We start from the raw sequence: 15,338 nt of genomic DNA on the forward strand, positions 1-15,338 counted from the left end.
CGACCCGCTAGGCACAAACCAGAAAGTCAAATTCGATCTCCACGCCTTCTTTCTATCTCTGATGACTTCGTTGTCGTCTTCCTCGAGGGTGGTGCCACCACCCAGTTCGCTGTCGTTCCCCTTAACCTCAGCAAGCTCAATGACCCTGCTGACTCCCGGATCTCGTCCTTTGATGAGATCACGGCAAAACCCACCCAGCTGCTAGATGACTCCATATTTGCGGGAATGAGACAATCCATGAGGTTGAGTACAATGATTACCCCAAACACAAGAACAAGAACCGATTTTGGTCGACGACATGTCATCAAATTTTTGCTCTAAGCCTGTAGATGTCACAAAGTTTGGCTTGATTTATGCTGGGGTTGTCATCGTCCGACGAGATCTAATTGGAGATCCGAAGCCAATCACAATCACCCCTGTAATGGTTGATTACAAGATCCACGTTGATAATATTTCGCTCTACAACACTGCGATATTGCAAGATCACGGCCTGCCGTTCTCTTCTTTGCATCCTGTCATTTTGCCTGAGGTTAGTCCGGGTCAACTTGGGGTTAGCGTGCTAATTCGGACCCGACCCATTTTTTCAAACAGTTCGAATCCTGGAATCCGAACCAGACTCGTTAACTATAAACCTGAATTTTCTTGTCGGATTCGAGTCGAATTTTTAGGTCGTGTCAAATATTGACACCTTGGGTGGATTCAGGGAGAACGACATCACTGGCTTGAGGCCGCCCATGTTGACTTTTTGGGGGTTGGTCGACTCTCTAAACTTCGTAGGGTGTGGCCTACTATATCATGGTTAGTCATACAAGTGAATTGTTGAGATTGATTTATGTTGGTTATAGTGTATTCCTTGGCACGAATGATAGTGCATGCAATGAGATATGTCGCAAAATAATGAAATTTTATGTGGAATTGAGTATGTCAATATTTCATGCATAATATATTGATTCATTGGAACCTTATTTTGCATAAAATTTTTATCAGGACCTCATTTTGCAAAATATACGACCTGCAAGAATTGGGACGCAATGAGAGAGTTATTATTATTATTAATGAGCTCTCACCTAAAAGAATGTTTCAAGGCGTGCAAAATCTTCAACAAAAATACTATGGTATGCATAGAGAATCGCATTTAAAAAGATTAAGAGGATTTATAATCAATTTACAGTAACAATATTTGCTCAAATATCAAATGATGACAAAGTAATGGAAGTTTGGTATGAGTTAGAAACAATTGAGAAATTACTTATTTCATCATAAAATTAAATAAGTTAAAATGCAACAAAATCATGTTAAATTGAGAGAATTATGACTAAAATGATAAACAATACAGGAAAAAAAAAAAGTTGTCGGGAAGAGTATAAAATCCTAAATTTTAAGTCTTTAGTAGGATGGTATGAATACAAACTATAATAAAATTTAAAGTGTGTTCATTGAAAATGATAAGATCACATCATAAGAACTTACAGAATTATATATATCTATTCAAAGAAATAAATTTTTTTAAGAGTCATTTTAAATCAAATTTGAAAATCATCTTTGCCAAAAGATGTATATTGTTACGTTTTAATTATATTAAATTTTTTGTAATTTTTAGACAAGGGTGAAAATCCTTAAAAAAATGACACATGTCATTACAAGTCGGGATTTTGAAACCGTGAGGTGTACGTTTTTTACTAGTTACTATTATTTTTCTAAATAAAACGAACTATTTTATGAGTAATTTAGAAGAAATATATTAAATTTTTACTTGTTAAATTGATAATTATGATTTTTTTAATTTAATACATAGTTACAAATTTAATAGATTTTTCTATATTTATACAATTCTATATTTTGTACATGATATTAATTTATATTACATAAAAAAAAAATAACATTTGCATGTAAGAAATGAAGACTTGTTGTTAATAGTATAATGAATACATATTGACTCTTTAAGTATAATACCCTGCATAAGAATTAAGAAGATGGGACGACGCGACGACGGCTTTTCTTTTAAATAAAAGGTTGGTGTAATCCTAATTGTAGCATGTAACCGATTAACTAAATTACACCTATGATTAGAAGGTGACGATTCTTAAATGATTATTTAAAGCCATATATGAAAATAAATGATTAAAACAAATAAATAAAATATGTTATGAGATTAACAAATTGATGGCTATGACATATAACAAATGTATGGAAGAAAAACTACTTTTAAAGTTGGATTGTTCTCTCTTACTTTACATTAATTAATTGATAGATATAATCAAAATTGTACTACATTAATTTTGATACAACATAATATAACATAACATAATATAACATGCTAGCATAATTTATTTTTAATATTATTTTTTTAGATTTTAATTGTTATATTAAATAATAATAATGATTAATATTGACTATAATTAAACATATATATTAATAATTTTGTCTAGAAAACAGAGATAATTTTGATTATATGTTAAACTTTTTAACTTATTATATAAATTTTTATGACTTTAGATCATAGAAAGGGTCAGGACTAGTTATAGTAAAGTAGACCTTCATACAAAGCCGCAAATACTCTAGGATGCAACAAATGCAGTTTTAAAATATAAAGAATAAAATAAATGAACAACAAAATTTAAAAGATGATGCCAAAACAGAGAAGCAATATCATCTATCCCTCGCATAGGAGTATCCTACTCGTCCAAAGACTCTTCCATGCAACCTAACCAATTATACAAAAGCTAAAAATAGCATCACGTCTTTACCGTTTTTAAGCATATGAAAAGCAAACAAACAATATAGATTGGTTTATTAAAACATTTAAATGTTACATACAAAAAGAAATACTTAAACAACCAAAAGAAACTTTCTTAATACTTTATAAACAGCTTCTAGGTTTAAAAAAAAAAATCGAAATAAAATATTTTACATTAGAAAACAATTTTAAAAAGCAACGAAAAAGCCAATCACAAATAAAACATAAGACTCTTTTTCATCAAACTTAGGCAAAAGTAATTCTATCAGAAATTGTACAAAACCATGTCATTCACAATGCTTAATTTTGAAGATTTAGTTTCAACATTTCCCGTTAAGTTCATCCGTAAGTTTAAGACAGTGCTAAACATCATAAGATCTATCTGATAGCAAAACTACTAGCTAAAAATACAGTAACTCAACGAGTCCAAAAAATAAGCTACTGTACTAGATAGAAGTCATTAGCAGAATAAACTAGTTTCGTGACAACTAACTGATGAGATAAAGCTGTTCATTACCCCCACTGTGCGGGCCGAAGGGTAAGTAAGTCGAGATTGTTCCAAACAAAATACAACTAAAACAATCTCCTGCACAAGTTCCTGAGAAACGTGCCAAAGCACGCATCAAATTATAGGTGGCAACTGAAGTAATGTGAACCGCGCTCTTCCTAGCAAAAGAACATTGAACTCCTAACATTCTCATGGAGGCGTGGGAGTTCAGGTACGGGCGCCGCACCAGCGGCAGTCATCCCCCCTTGGCTCGAAGATGTTTCAGACTTGTCCTCGAATTTCATGAATTGGCCAACTTGCGCTGCCGCAAGATGGGCGTAACATATGGGCGCCACTGATTAAAAGAAATGCACAAAAGTATTAGTAGAAGATATTAATCATCAGCATCATCAATATTATTATATAATTGATATAGAAACACAGAATATCCATTAAGATATTGCTCCTATGATATGTTATATTTAGCAGGAACCTTCATCTGAGGTATTTGACCAGCATCTGCTGCCATAAATTACTTTACAAAGCAATTTCAAAATAGAACGTTTAGGCTCTTTCCATATGAAAGTGATTGCAACTATTTCCAATGCTCAACTGGGGGAAGAATCTCTCGATCAAAAGGAACTTGAAGAAGGTTTCTTTTACTTAAAAGCTTATTACTTTCTGTGCAAGCTCTATCTAGATTGTTATGGGAGAATGTTAACTGTAATCTTTTCTTTGCAATGAGAAGTCTAGAGTTAACTCTACACTACACTTAAAGTAAACTTGCTGACTTAAATGGCTGCATCTTCAGCATATTTTTCATTGACCTGCCTAACCCTGGGACTGTTCTTTTTACCTGGCTCAACAATCAACTTGACAAATTACTCGCTTCCTCTTATAAAGTCCTTTAGTTAACATAATGGCATATCGATCATTGATAAATTGTCTTTCAGCATTTAATTGAGTATTAGATAGGTCATTCTCCAATACTCAATCAAATGCTGAAGGAAAATGTATCAAATGATAATACACAATTATATATCATTGTAAAAGCATGTGAGTGGAATACAAGGCTAAATTCCTATATAATTCCATCAAGGAATTGAGGAATGCTAACACCATTAAAGAGCTTTCCACTCCCTCTGATTTAGTTACCCTCCCAAGTTATCAAGGCTAGGGAAATTTCAAACTTCTTCTACTCCCATTTTAACAATGGCAAACAAGCTTCAATATTGATTTTGGATATTCCAATTGTAAATACAATCCCTTCAACTTTGGATTTGAGTCTGATGGACCCAATCCTTGAAGTTTAAATCATGAACTCTTTATATGGTGTCTGAGCCGACAAATCTCAATGGCTAGATGGCTTTGATTCAAAAAATTTCACTCATGCTTGAAATAATGGTACGCCTCTATTCATCCATGTTGCCCATCACTTATTTAGCTCTAGCTTGATGCTAGAAGTGGTCAAGCATAACTAGATTAGGGTTTCGTCTACAATGCAAATAAAGCCTCTATTCTAGACAGGCTTTCTTCAAAAGGAATACCAAGGATTTTGTGAGAGATCAAGGCCTCTGTTTATAATGTGTCTTTCTCCATTGTTTCTTAATGAGTAAAAAGATGGCTAATTAAATCATCTAACTTAAGATTAGGATGCCCACTCACTTCTTTTATTTCACTATGACAATGAATATTTTCTCTTTTCACAAAAAAGAGCTCTTGAAGGTAGATTTCATCCTCTAATCAACAACCATATCTCTATCACTCAACCTCTCTTTCCAGATAATTTTTTGGTGGTTGGTAGGTTTAATTCTGAAATTTCTCAATCTCTAAATCAAACTCTCTATGTTGGAAGCTTATATGGCCATGTAAATTAATGCTAATAGAATGTCCAATTTCTGGAGGGACCTCTAGCTTGCTGCTTATTGCATGAGACTTCATATTTCCAATCTAGTTGACAATAGTTCTTCCTTTTCTCTTTTCCATGACCCCTGTGTGGAAAGCAAAACCTTATTTGAATGGTTGGGCCCAAGCTACGATAATGTTCTCAGGTTCTCAGTAAACTCTAAAATCAATTGCATTATCAAGGATGGTAATTGGATTTTGCTCACTTCTCTTGCCAATTCCTACGGGGATTGGTGACACAATGAAAAAAAATGTGGGATAATATAGTATTTTTTCTTTATGCGCTTTACCAAAAACTCATATTATAGTAGTCTTTGCCCAAACCCAGATTTTGTGACTTGTACAGTGTTTTCATTCCAGCCCCCACAGCTTTTCATGTAAACACCTCTCGATGGAAATTGGGCATTTCCCTCATTTTTTTCCCCAAGAAAAAAAAAATGCCCAAGCTACAACAATAACATCATCAAGCCTTTATCCCATCAAGCCTTTATCCCACTACGTGGGGTCATCAAGCCTTTATCCCACTACGTGGGGTCGCCTACACGAATATTTTTTCTCCATTGTCATTTGAAGAGTAAAATTTTATGTTAAATCTAGTAAAGAAAGGTCTTTTTAGGTCTACCTTTACCTTTCTTAACAAAAACCAAATCTAATAAATCTATTTTTCTAATTGGGTCATCAGGAGGCCGCCATTTATGTGACCAAATTATCTAAGGCGACTCTCTCTAATCTTAAGTTCCAAATGAGGTACTCCAACCTTTTCATGTATATGCTTATTTCGTATCTTGTCTCTAAGAGAAAAGCCACTCATCCACCTAAGCATCCTCATCTCTACAACACTTAACTTAATATTATGCTTCTCTTTTAATGACCTACATTCTGCACCATAAAGCATTATGGATCACACCACCATCTTATAGAATTTTCCCTCAAGTTTGTGGGGGCCTTCTCTATCACACAACAAGCCTAATGCATTCCTCCCCCTCAACCATCCAACCTGAATTTTGCTAATAATATTCACATCAATTTCACCATCACTTTGAACAATAGACCCAAGATAGCTAAAATGTGTACTCTATATTGACTTGATCGCCCAAAGTCAAAATCACTCCACAAGATCTATTACTACTAAAATTACACAACATATATTCAGTTTTAGATCTACTCAAGCGAAAACTTTTAGACTCTAAGATTAACCTCCATAAGTCAAGCTTAGCTTCAACTCCCTCTCTAGTCTTACCAACAAGAAGAATATCATCAGAAAAAGCATACAACAAGATGCCTCTTGCAAATCTCTAGTGAGAACATCCATGACTAAAGCAAAAAGATATGGGCTTAAAGCTGATCCTTGATGTCAGTAATCCAACAGAAATGGGAAAATACTTGGTCAAACCACCTAAAAAATGTCCAAAGCTAAACAAACACTAAAAGATGGGAGTTGAAATGTGATGACTAGTGCCAAAAACATTTCTCTTGTTTATGCACTCGTTTTGATGAGTGAAAAAGAAAATCAGTGCATTTGATGGAGCTTTACTAGAGTATATAAAGCTCCAAAGCAATCTTAATTTCTAATTACACCCAAGATAATGATGGAACTAGGATTTTTCAACCTCTACGCAATCAAATAGAACCCTCAATAAAACTAGAGAAAACGTGGGTGTTGAAGGATGGAAGAGGCTTTCAATAAAATGATAACATGCCAACAGAAACACGGTTAAATTGAATAAACCGCAGTTAAACAATAGTCAGCTTTCGAGCATGAGTTAAAATAAAATAAGAATAATAATTCAATAAAAAATTGATTAATAGGAAGGCAGAAGAGTAACCATCCTATCTGATGGTTACTACAATGCAACACCAACACAATTTATTCACGTGTTAAGGAAGATTTACGCACATTGAAAAGTTTCATAAAATTTGTACATGCAGAAAGCAATGGAGTTACAATGCAACACCAACACAATTCATTCACGTGTTAAGGAAGATTTACGCACATTGAAAATTTTCATACAATTTGTACATGCAGAAAGCAATGGAGCATACTTTCTAGTGTCTTGCATGAATTCAGTAGGAATTAGCTATAAATTAGCAATTATTTCTATTTAAAAAAAAGTAGTTAGCTAAAAAAGAAATTCTTACGCCTCGTTTGTTTGCATGAATTTATAAATCAATTTTTTTAAAACAAATAGATTTATTAAATCCATCAATATATTATGATGTAGGTAGACACCTAATATCAATATCCACAAACCTTCTCAAAATCCCTCAATTTACAACCAGCCAAATTAGACAATAAACGAGTTAAACTCTTGTAGTTGGTGCAAAAACATTGAAACAATCCGCCATGAATATGTCTACAGAAGGGACGCTTGGCTGGTGCAATAAGAGGCAGTTCAAAATGCACAATTTGCTTTTCCCAAGGTTTGATAGTGACAAAGCTAATGCATTTCAATTCCAAACTAAAACTAAAATAGACATTAACTTTTAGAGTGTACAATTTTATTGTTAAACTAAATAAAGAATACACAAAATTGCCTGATGTGAAAATACAGTGGAGCTCCCGTTAAGTCTTCAGGCCCTTTATTTGAAGTCTAGGGTTTAAAATTTTGAAACAGATTAAAAAACCTATCAGTTAAAACAAGAGCACGATGATCTATCATTTCAAATGAGGCAATAATTTAAAACAGAGAATGAAGCAGCAAATTTAAACCAGGAAAATTGGGAATTGGTTTGGACACAAGATCAAGTACTTGTGACAAAGTTTTTGTAAGTTATGAAGAAAATATTTCAGCCAGAAAATAATTGAATGGTTCCTTATAAAAAGAATGCCCAAAAGCCGCTGAAAAAAATATGAACATACCTACAGATATTGCAGTTGTGCTCCTTTGATATCTGATATTGTCATTAAAAAGAGTAAATTCAGAGTCAAATTTAAACTAAATTCCATACAAATATAATACTCAATAAAAACTTGCACAACTTACACATAAGAAAGTGAATGGACAAGCTCTTGAAGATCATCAGGACTGAAACCATTTTCATCTAACAAGACATGATAGTGAGTAGGCCTGCTAGTACCCTATAAAATAAATCAAGAAAAAAAAAACTATAAGCTACTTCAATAGGGAATGATTAAAGTGAAGATAACAATCAACTCCTAATAAATGCCAAAAATCAGATAATATTCAAACAAAGCAAATCAACAAGAAACATGATAAATATAGAGATTAAAGGAGCAAATATCCAATAAATCTTTAGCTCTTACAATCATTCCAGCATGTGAGCACATGTAGAAGTCATAATTTTTGGGATGACAAACTTGTTTGTCAACTACAGTCCCTACAGATTGTATGGTTCATTCTCATGTCAGAAGGAAAGAACAGTAAGACAGAATTGAGGAACTTTTCAGCTATTAATTTGATAAAAAAAAATAAAATAAGAATGTACCCGGTGGAACATTGTCAGGAGAGCCACCAGACTGAAAAAATTTTGTATGGTGGTTTTTCTGCGCAATCATCAACGTAAGCTTAGGGGACCACTGTTCATCAAGAAACTTGCAAGCCTACATTCATAAAAAGGACTTCAGCAAAAGTTATCCAAATAAACATTCTACATTAAATTTTTCATGGAACTATCACTTTTATCTATTGCTAACAGGGTCACCTCAATAATTTTATCCAACTCGATGTTCAAAACCTGATTGAATTGAGACTCACTCACTCCATCCCTAATCAATACACAATGCAATGTTAAACGTTAATGTGTAACAGAAAAAATAAAATAAAATAAAATAAAATAAAGGTTAATGTGTAACGGAAAGCATGAAAAAGAATTGTGACAAATAAAACCAAAATAAAAATTTCAAAATTGTGAGCAAAATAATTAGAAAAAGTTTATATTAAAATATTATTTTACCTGAAAATAATTATTTGATCTGGCTTTCTCTTCCCAGAACTTGTATAGAAATCAATAAGCAACTCCCTAGATTAAATAACACATCAATTCACAGGCTTTAACAGACAATAAAAATATAGACAAACCTTTAACCACAAGGAAAGGCATACAAGCTAGATCAAGACCAGCAGGCTAATAAAACATATCCTTTACTATCAAAATAAGAAAAAATGTATCACAGTGAGCCAACGATGACCAAAGATACTTGCCTAATTATACCATCATCATCTTCTGCTGTTGGTTTAAATAAGGAATCAATCATTTCAACCTTGGATGATTGCGTCCTTACTGATGCCCTATACTTCGAAATCAATGGCCACTGCCTTGAACTAACAACCTATCATGATGAGTGGCAAGAAAAGCAGATGTTGAACATCAGTGTGCAAGAACTAAGATCAAAAACATGTTAAGTAGAGCAAAAAATTTATAAAACATTATTTAAGATTACACTTTTCTAACTTTAAAATTTATCAACAATTTTCAAGAGCAAAAGTATAAGATTATCAGCAAAAATAACTTGAAAGCTGAATTAAGAAAATTACTGCAGCAATTGAAGGCACATCAGATCGTCCTGGAGAACCATGCGAGACATCCATTCCTAAAATAATTGTTGCAGCCCTTGAGATGATTGGAATAGCAGGAGTATTTTCTATTTGTAATTGTGAGTTTAAGCCACCAAGCTGAAAATTGAAAAATTAATCAAAATTGTTAAAAAAAAAAAGAAAAAGAATCATCCACACAATAACAGATAACTAAATTCAATGCAACTATCAAAAGGCCCACCTTTGCATTAATCTTTAACAGCACATTTGTCAAATATTGATCATTAACTCTAATGGGCGCAATGCATTGTGTTACAATTCCAAACTCTGCAAGGCATTTACGCTTCCACGGTCCTAACAATTAGATAGCATTCACCTATCAGATAGTTCCACAGTGGAAAACATCATATACCTTTAAAGGTTTGTGAGAACCGAACCATAGACGTCAGAATTTTTTCTCTCAGACAAAAGGCAAAGAAGAAACTTTGGCACACCAGGAAGTTTGGTTCTAATTTGTTCAAACATGTCATCCACTCTTGTAGGAGGAGGGGCCCTCCTCATGGAAGGACTCTCTTCAAAAACATCAAATGGCTGTTCAACAAGCTGCCAAAGCAATAGGAAAAAAAGGTATTTTGCAAATTGATGAATGCAAGAAATGATGCTTATGAAGCAAATCAACAATATGAATAGATGCGTGAAAATAACATTTAGAAAACATACAACTCCTTTCATATTTCCGCATTTGATAAGGTCCCTTATGAGATTGTTAATATCACAACGAGCAGAAAAGTTGACAACAGCCCATCGCTCTACTTTGGTAGGGGCCATTAATTTCTAGAGAAATAAATAAAACTGTGATAAAGAAACAAGATGGATTATAAAAAATAAGGAATTACAGTATAAAATATGCACTTAAGAAAACCTTATTATTGAAATTCCATCGACCATTTCTGGGTAGAAAATCTTCACCATTTCCAACCTTCAACTATAGAAAAGAAGAGCAAATTTATTTAAGAAGAGATGAATTGCATTTTAAGTTGAATGTGAACAAAAAAAAAATGCAGCAAATTATGATGAACGTGCAAACCTTGGGAGCCTGCAACACACGACCATCAACTTGGGTAAAGTTGGTGTTGATAGAAATTCCACATGCTTTCAACATAGGGTCAGCATCATAATTACTGTATTTCAAAGCCTATCAAGAAAAAATGTGTCAATGAATGCATATAACACACTAGAACTCGAAGTTGAGGCTCTTAGAAACCCACATTATTTAAAGATGACATTCTTTCTTGAGGCTTTTGCCTTGATTTTTCAACAAGAGCTGACCGCTGAATAACTGTCAATGCTTTTGTGTATCTTTGCAGAGAGACCAGATTGCAAAGCTAGTGCATAAAGTAAAATTTTTAATTCTATAGAAATGGTACGAACAGATTGTGTAATGTAAGGATTAGAAGATAAAATCATGCAAAAAATTAAGGACTAAAACAAAAAAAGTAGGAAAGAAACCGCAAGCACAGCGAGAAAATGAAAAAGACCTCAATGGGGAAATATGTTGGTCGTTTTGGCTTTCCAACATTAATGCAAGGGAGTCCACCAGAATAACTCAATGGTATCCCCCGATGTCTCACAAAATATTCATGTACAGTAATCTCCATGGCGTTGTCCCCATCACCTTTCTGCCTAAGAGTAAACCTGGGGTAACAAATTTTAATGATTAAATATTTGTTGAATACATCAATGAAACATCTAATGAATTACGAGTTAAAGACAAGAAAAGGAGAAATTGGGATTTATAAATCAGTTGTACCGCTAAAAAGTACTTTAAAAAAAGGAAAAAGTACTTTAAAAAAGGATAAAACATGGGGCATATCACAATTCAATTTTTTTGGAAAAAAGTACTATATATCATATCAACTTGTAGAAATATGTTGATTGTACAGAAAAATACCACATCAGAGAACATAAACATTAAAGGGTAGGATGCCCAATACAAATCATAGCATCATTAAAAAGGCCATCTTACATAAAGAAATAAGAAAACGTACATCTGCTGATCACATGGTAAATCGCTTAAACCAACTATCTTGTATTCTAAGTTTCCAACCTTCACTCGCAAATTTTTTAGCATCCGCTTTCCCTGCGTGAAAAAACAAGTTCACCAATTTGTGTACTTCATAATAACATGTGATTACCTCATGTATCAATATTAATAATACAAGTATAGCTACAAGAAAAAAATGATAATTATCTTCACTCACTTTTGCCCAGTCAATTTGAAATGGGTCCCTCACATTTTGATTCGCAATAAGGAAATCAACAACAGGCCCAGGTCTTACAATCATTGTAGTAGACACATCTGCAAAACAAATTTAAAAATAATATCATGACGATTTATTCTGCATAGCACCATCAGCAAGTTAAGAGCATACCAATATTTAGGGACAGGCCGCCTTGAACAGGGCGGAAACTTGAGTGAAACCCCCTGCATCCCATAACTCCACCACCCAAATCTGTATAATTGGATGGCTTATCGTGAAAAAATGATTGGCGTACAAGCAGGCAACCCCTACATAAAAATATTATTAACAAGATTACCCTACTATTTCAACAATTCCAAGATAATTCAAGGAAATAATGTGGGGAAATTGGTATGCATACTGCTTGGCAGCATGTTGTCGTAGAATAATATCAAGTACTCGTAATGCTTCCTGCGTGTTTTCAGTCTCTTGGCCCTTCAAGGCCAGCGCAATGGATTGCATTGGGATTTTAGCTGCAAAGCTAAGCTCAACTTTGATAGTCTTTGCATTATAGGAGCGCCTAGCACGCTTACGCTCTCCTTCACCAGGACTATCATTTCCACCAGGACTACCATTTCTGTACAATCAAATGTTGACAGAAAAAAATAGAGAAGAGAAGCATACAATTAGTTTAAACGTGAAAGGCATGACATGGGAAATCGTGCAAGTAAAATGAAACATTATAAATAAATTTACCTCTTTGAAGGCATATCATCAAGTATGACAGTGAACTCATTCTTGATCTGGGGAAGAGGGCCAATTGTGAACAAAGTCTTTTCGCCATCATAAGCTAGGCCCTTCTTTCCGAGCTCAGTATCATAAGTTTGTTGCATCTTATCTACCACCTTTCTACCAATTCCCTTCCCATCCACAGGTCTATCGTCTTCATATTTTAGGTTAACCTACAATCAATACAAAATAATCAATCCTATCATAGCATTTGAACAGATAAGAAAAATATAACAAAAATGCAGAGTTGGCAGCATACACTGTAGTGAAAGAAGAAATCATCAACATTCCGAGTAGAAACTTTGAAGTGATTTGTTAACAGAGATATGGGCTGGCCTTTCCGAGCAAAACCAGGCCGAGACATTGGTACCCTTTTCTTCTTCAAGGGCTCACTCGAAGGAATGTCATTCTGAACTTTAATAGGAGCTACATTGGATGGCACAACAGGAGGAGGAAGAGGGAGTTCATCCACCTCCTCTTTTGCAGAATTTTGATTTTCCATTTCTTAAACAAGTAATCTGACTAGAAGAAAGGTAGGGAGGTATAAGAAGTTTGCTTTATGCAAATAAGAGAGTTGTACATTGGTAGAAAGTAACAAAAAAGATAAGATGCACATTATCCAAAACTGGAACGAGTCCAGTTAAGTGAAATAGAATCATAAGAACCGTTTAACATGTCAAAGGAAACTAAAAAAACGGGTTATAACAACATTAAGTGACTCAATCCTCGTACATCAATAAACTACAACAAATCATTAAACTGTTTATTCATCTTGAGTCCATCAAATGAATATGAACAGTGAAAAACTTAAATTACACATACAAGTAAAAGAAACTTCTTATCTCAGATTTTGAGCTCTCGGTGTTTAAAATAAAATAGACACATTACCTAAAATCACCAAAAATATTCTTTATTATTATCAATATGACAGGAGTTCATCTGAAAAGAATCCACTTGTCATTCTACAACCATCTGTAGCATGGTGACCTTTAAAACATTTTGTACGTTGCAGCCAAAAAACAAAGTTAATATTGCATGCCTAGGAAACTGCAGTGTCTGCTGCTTAGAAACACCATAATGAAGTCCCCTTTGCACAAATGGAATCAAGATATATGAGTATGTTACAATTACATAGACTCCAATAAATACAACAGAAAAGCTGCATGGCCGAACCCTTGCCAAAAACAAATATAGAAAATAGGGCTGGTAACTAACAAATATAGGAATGTAGATTGATGGATGAGAACCAAAAACATGGCCTTAAGCAGATAATGTCGCATTCTCATTTAACAAGCTCGAGTACTAATTCAGGAATCTTAAGTAATAAATTAGTTAAACAAGCACCAACGACGAGATAAGCAGGCCACTAAGATTGTAATGGATTATGACTCTCTCCAACAACAATGAGGGATAAAGAAACCAAGAAATTTGCTGGTTTAGGGTTTGTTTGTCTCCCTGATTAAGATTCGAATCCCTTTTTAACATAGAAAATATTACTTAGAGATGAACAAAGGCATAATCTATAATCTATACTTCACTCTTTTTCTTCTGAACCCTAAAAAAATCGAAGGTAAGGAACTTCAATAATAAACATCGACTAAATATTCACAGAACGAAAAAAGAAGCGGCGATGCAGGCTTCATTACAACGAAAAAAAATACTGCCAAAATAGGCATTTCATGCATCAAGAGACGTCTATTTCAAAAGCCACCAAAACATAAAAAATGAAGTAACAAATCACACAAAAGTGCAGAACAAAATATAAATGTTTATGTATCAAGGAAGGCCTATTTCCTAAGCCACCAATAAGTAAATAATGCAGTAAAAAATCACTCAAAAGTGCATAAAAGAGCATTAAAGAGAACAAAAAAAGTATAACCCGAGGTAAAAAAAAGAAAAAAAGAACATAGCATGCACGAAAACAAAAATAAATCCATCATATCACACAGAAATATGACGAATATCTAAAATCAAACGCAAAGATATTATGATCCTCTCATCCTGCAGTACTGCTTCAAATTTACTTCACAGACCTCGAATAGAATCACTTGCACTCAAAATCAACACACCACACCACGAGCAAACAAAATGCCAAGAACCTCTCCTAAACCCTAAAAAATATCTACTACAAATCGAGATCGCACCCCAAAATAAGAAAAATACCTCTACAAGAAAACTTCTTCTCTTTTGGAAAATCTAGAAGAGAAGTAGAAAAACCCTAGAAAGCGTTTAAGAGGGCGCATGCAATCTCACCCAGAAGCGGAAATCAAACCCCTACTTCCCACAAGCTCTGCAACAATACAGCGGCCCACCTCACTCGCTCTTTTCTACTCCAAATCAAAGCGTAAGCGCTCATTATTTACCCTCATGCTTAACGTGAACCAGCTCGTTCGAAGCACTTCCACGCGACGCGTGGCATGGGACTCCATAAGGAAATACAGATCCACCGTCCACCTCAGCCGGTCAGAATCCAGTCTCCGGTTTCCTGGGTGATTTTGCGGCTGCACAAAAGGCAGTTAGTTTAGTCGCATGCGGGAAGTTCGAAGCAGCGCTTCCTTGCATACGGGCTACGTTAATTTCCAATTAAAACCCTTGTGTTTAGGCCCTGTGCGATTATAAGATAAAAATTATTAAAATTAATTTAAAACTAATATTTTATTCATTTTAAAGCAAATTTAATAATA

General features: G+C 34.1%; 1 protein-coding gene across 4 annotated transcripts; it reads right to left on the minus strand.

The window, feature by feature from the left end:
* Window positions 1–3,009: 3,009 nt before the first annotated feature.
* Window positions 3,010–15,052, minus strand: LOC110108658 (protein argonaute 4B). Of its 4 annotated transcripts, none has more exons than XM_020839387.2 (23): window positions 14,908–15,052; window positions 12,914–13,172; window positions 12,622–12,827; window positions 12,287–12,502; window positions 12,058–12,194; window positions 11,887–11,984; window positions 11,674–11,765; window positions 11,164–11,320; window positions 10,894–11,010; window positions 10,713–10,820; window positions 10,548–10,610; window positions 10,346–10,459; window positions 10,063–10,228; window positions 9,867–9,979; window positions 9,626–9,763; window positions 9,293–9,420; window positions 9,045–9,110; window positions 8,793–8,856; window positions 8,577–8,691; window positions 8,395–8,468; window positions 8,114–8,208; window positions 7,990–8,021; window positions 3,010–3,579 (listed from the first exon to the last, which is right to left on the minus strand). In XM_020839387.2, the coding sequence occupies exons 2-23, from the start codon at window positions 13,154–13,156 to the stop codon at window positions 3,404–3,406; spliced, it is 2,718 nt and encodes a 905-aa protein (XP_020695046.1). In that variant the 5' UTR covers window positions 13,157–13,172; window positions 14,908–15,052; the 3' UTR covers window positions 3,010–3,403. The 4 variants fall into 4 exon arrangements, with proteins under 4 accessions (XP_020695046.1, XP_020695045.1, XP_020695048.1 ...); XM_020839386.2 differs by having other exon boundaries at window positions 12,914–13,176; window positions 14,908–15,038; XM_020839389.2 differs by having other exon boundaries at window positions 14,818–14,971.
* Window positions 15,053–15,338: the final 286 nt, after the last annotated feature.

This window comes from Dendrobium catenatum, unplaced genomic scaffold, assembly GCF_001605985.2.
Source record: "Dendrobium catenatum unplaced genomic scaffold, ASM160598v2 fragScaff_scaffold_54, whole genome shotgun sequence".
Taxonomy (NCBI): Eukaryota; Viridiplantae; Streptophyta; class Magnoliopsida; order Asparagales; family Orchidaceae; genus Dendrobium; species Dendrobium catenatum.

Coding starts and splice junctions, on each gene's coding strand:
- LOC110108658 (XM_020839387.2), bottom strand. CDS start 13,156: ATGGAAAATCAAAATTCTGCAAAAGAGGAGGTGGATGAACTCCCTCTT. Junction 11,011..11,163: donor CAACATATTTCCCCATTGAG/GTCTTTTTCATT, acceptor TTTATGCACTAG/CTTTGCAATCTGGTCTCTCT. Junction 8,857..9,044: donor GATCAAATAATTATTTTCAG/GTAAAATAATAT, acceptor TGTATTGATTAG/GGATGGAGTGAGTGAGTCTC.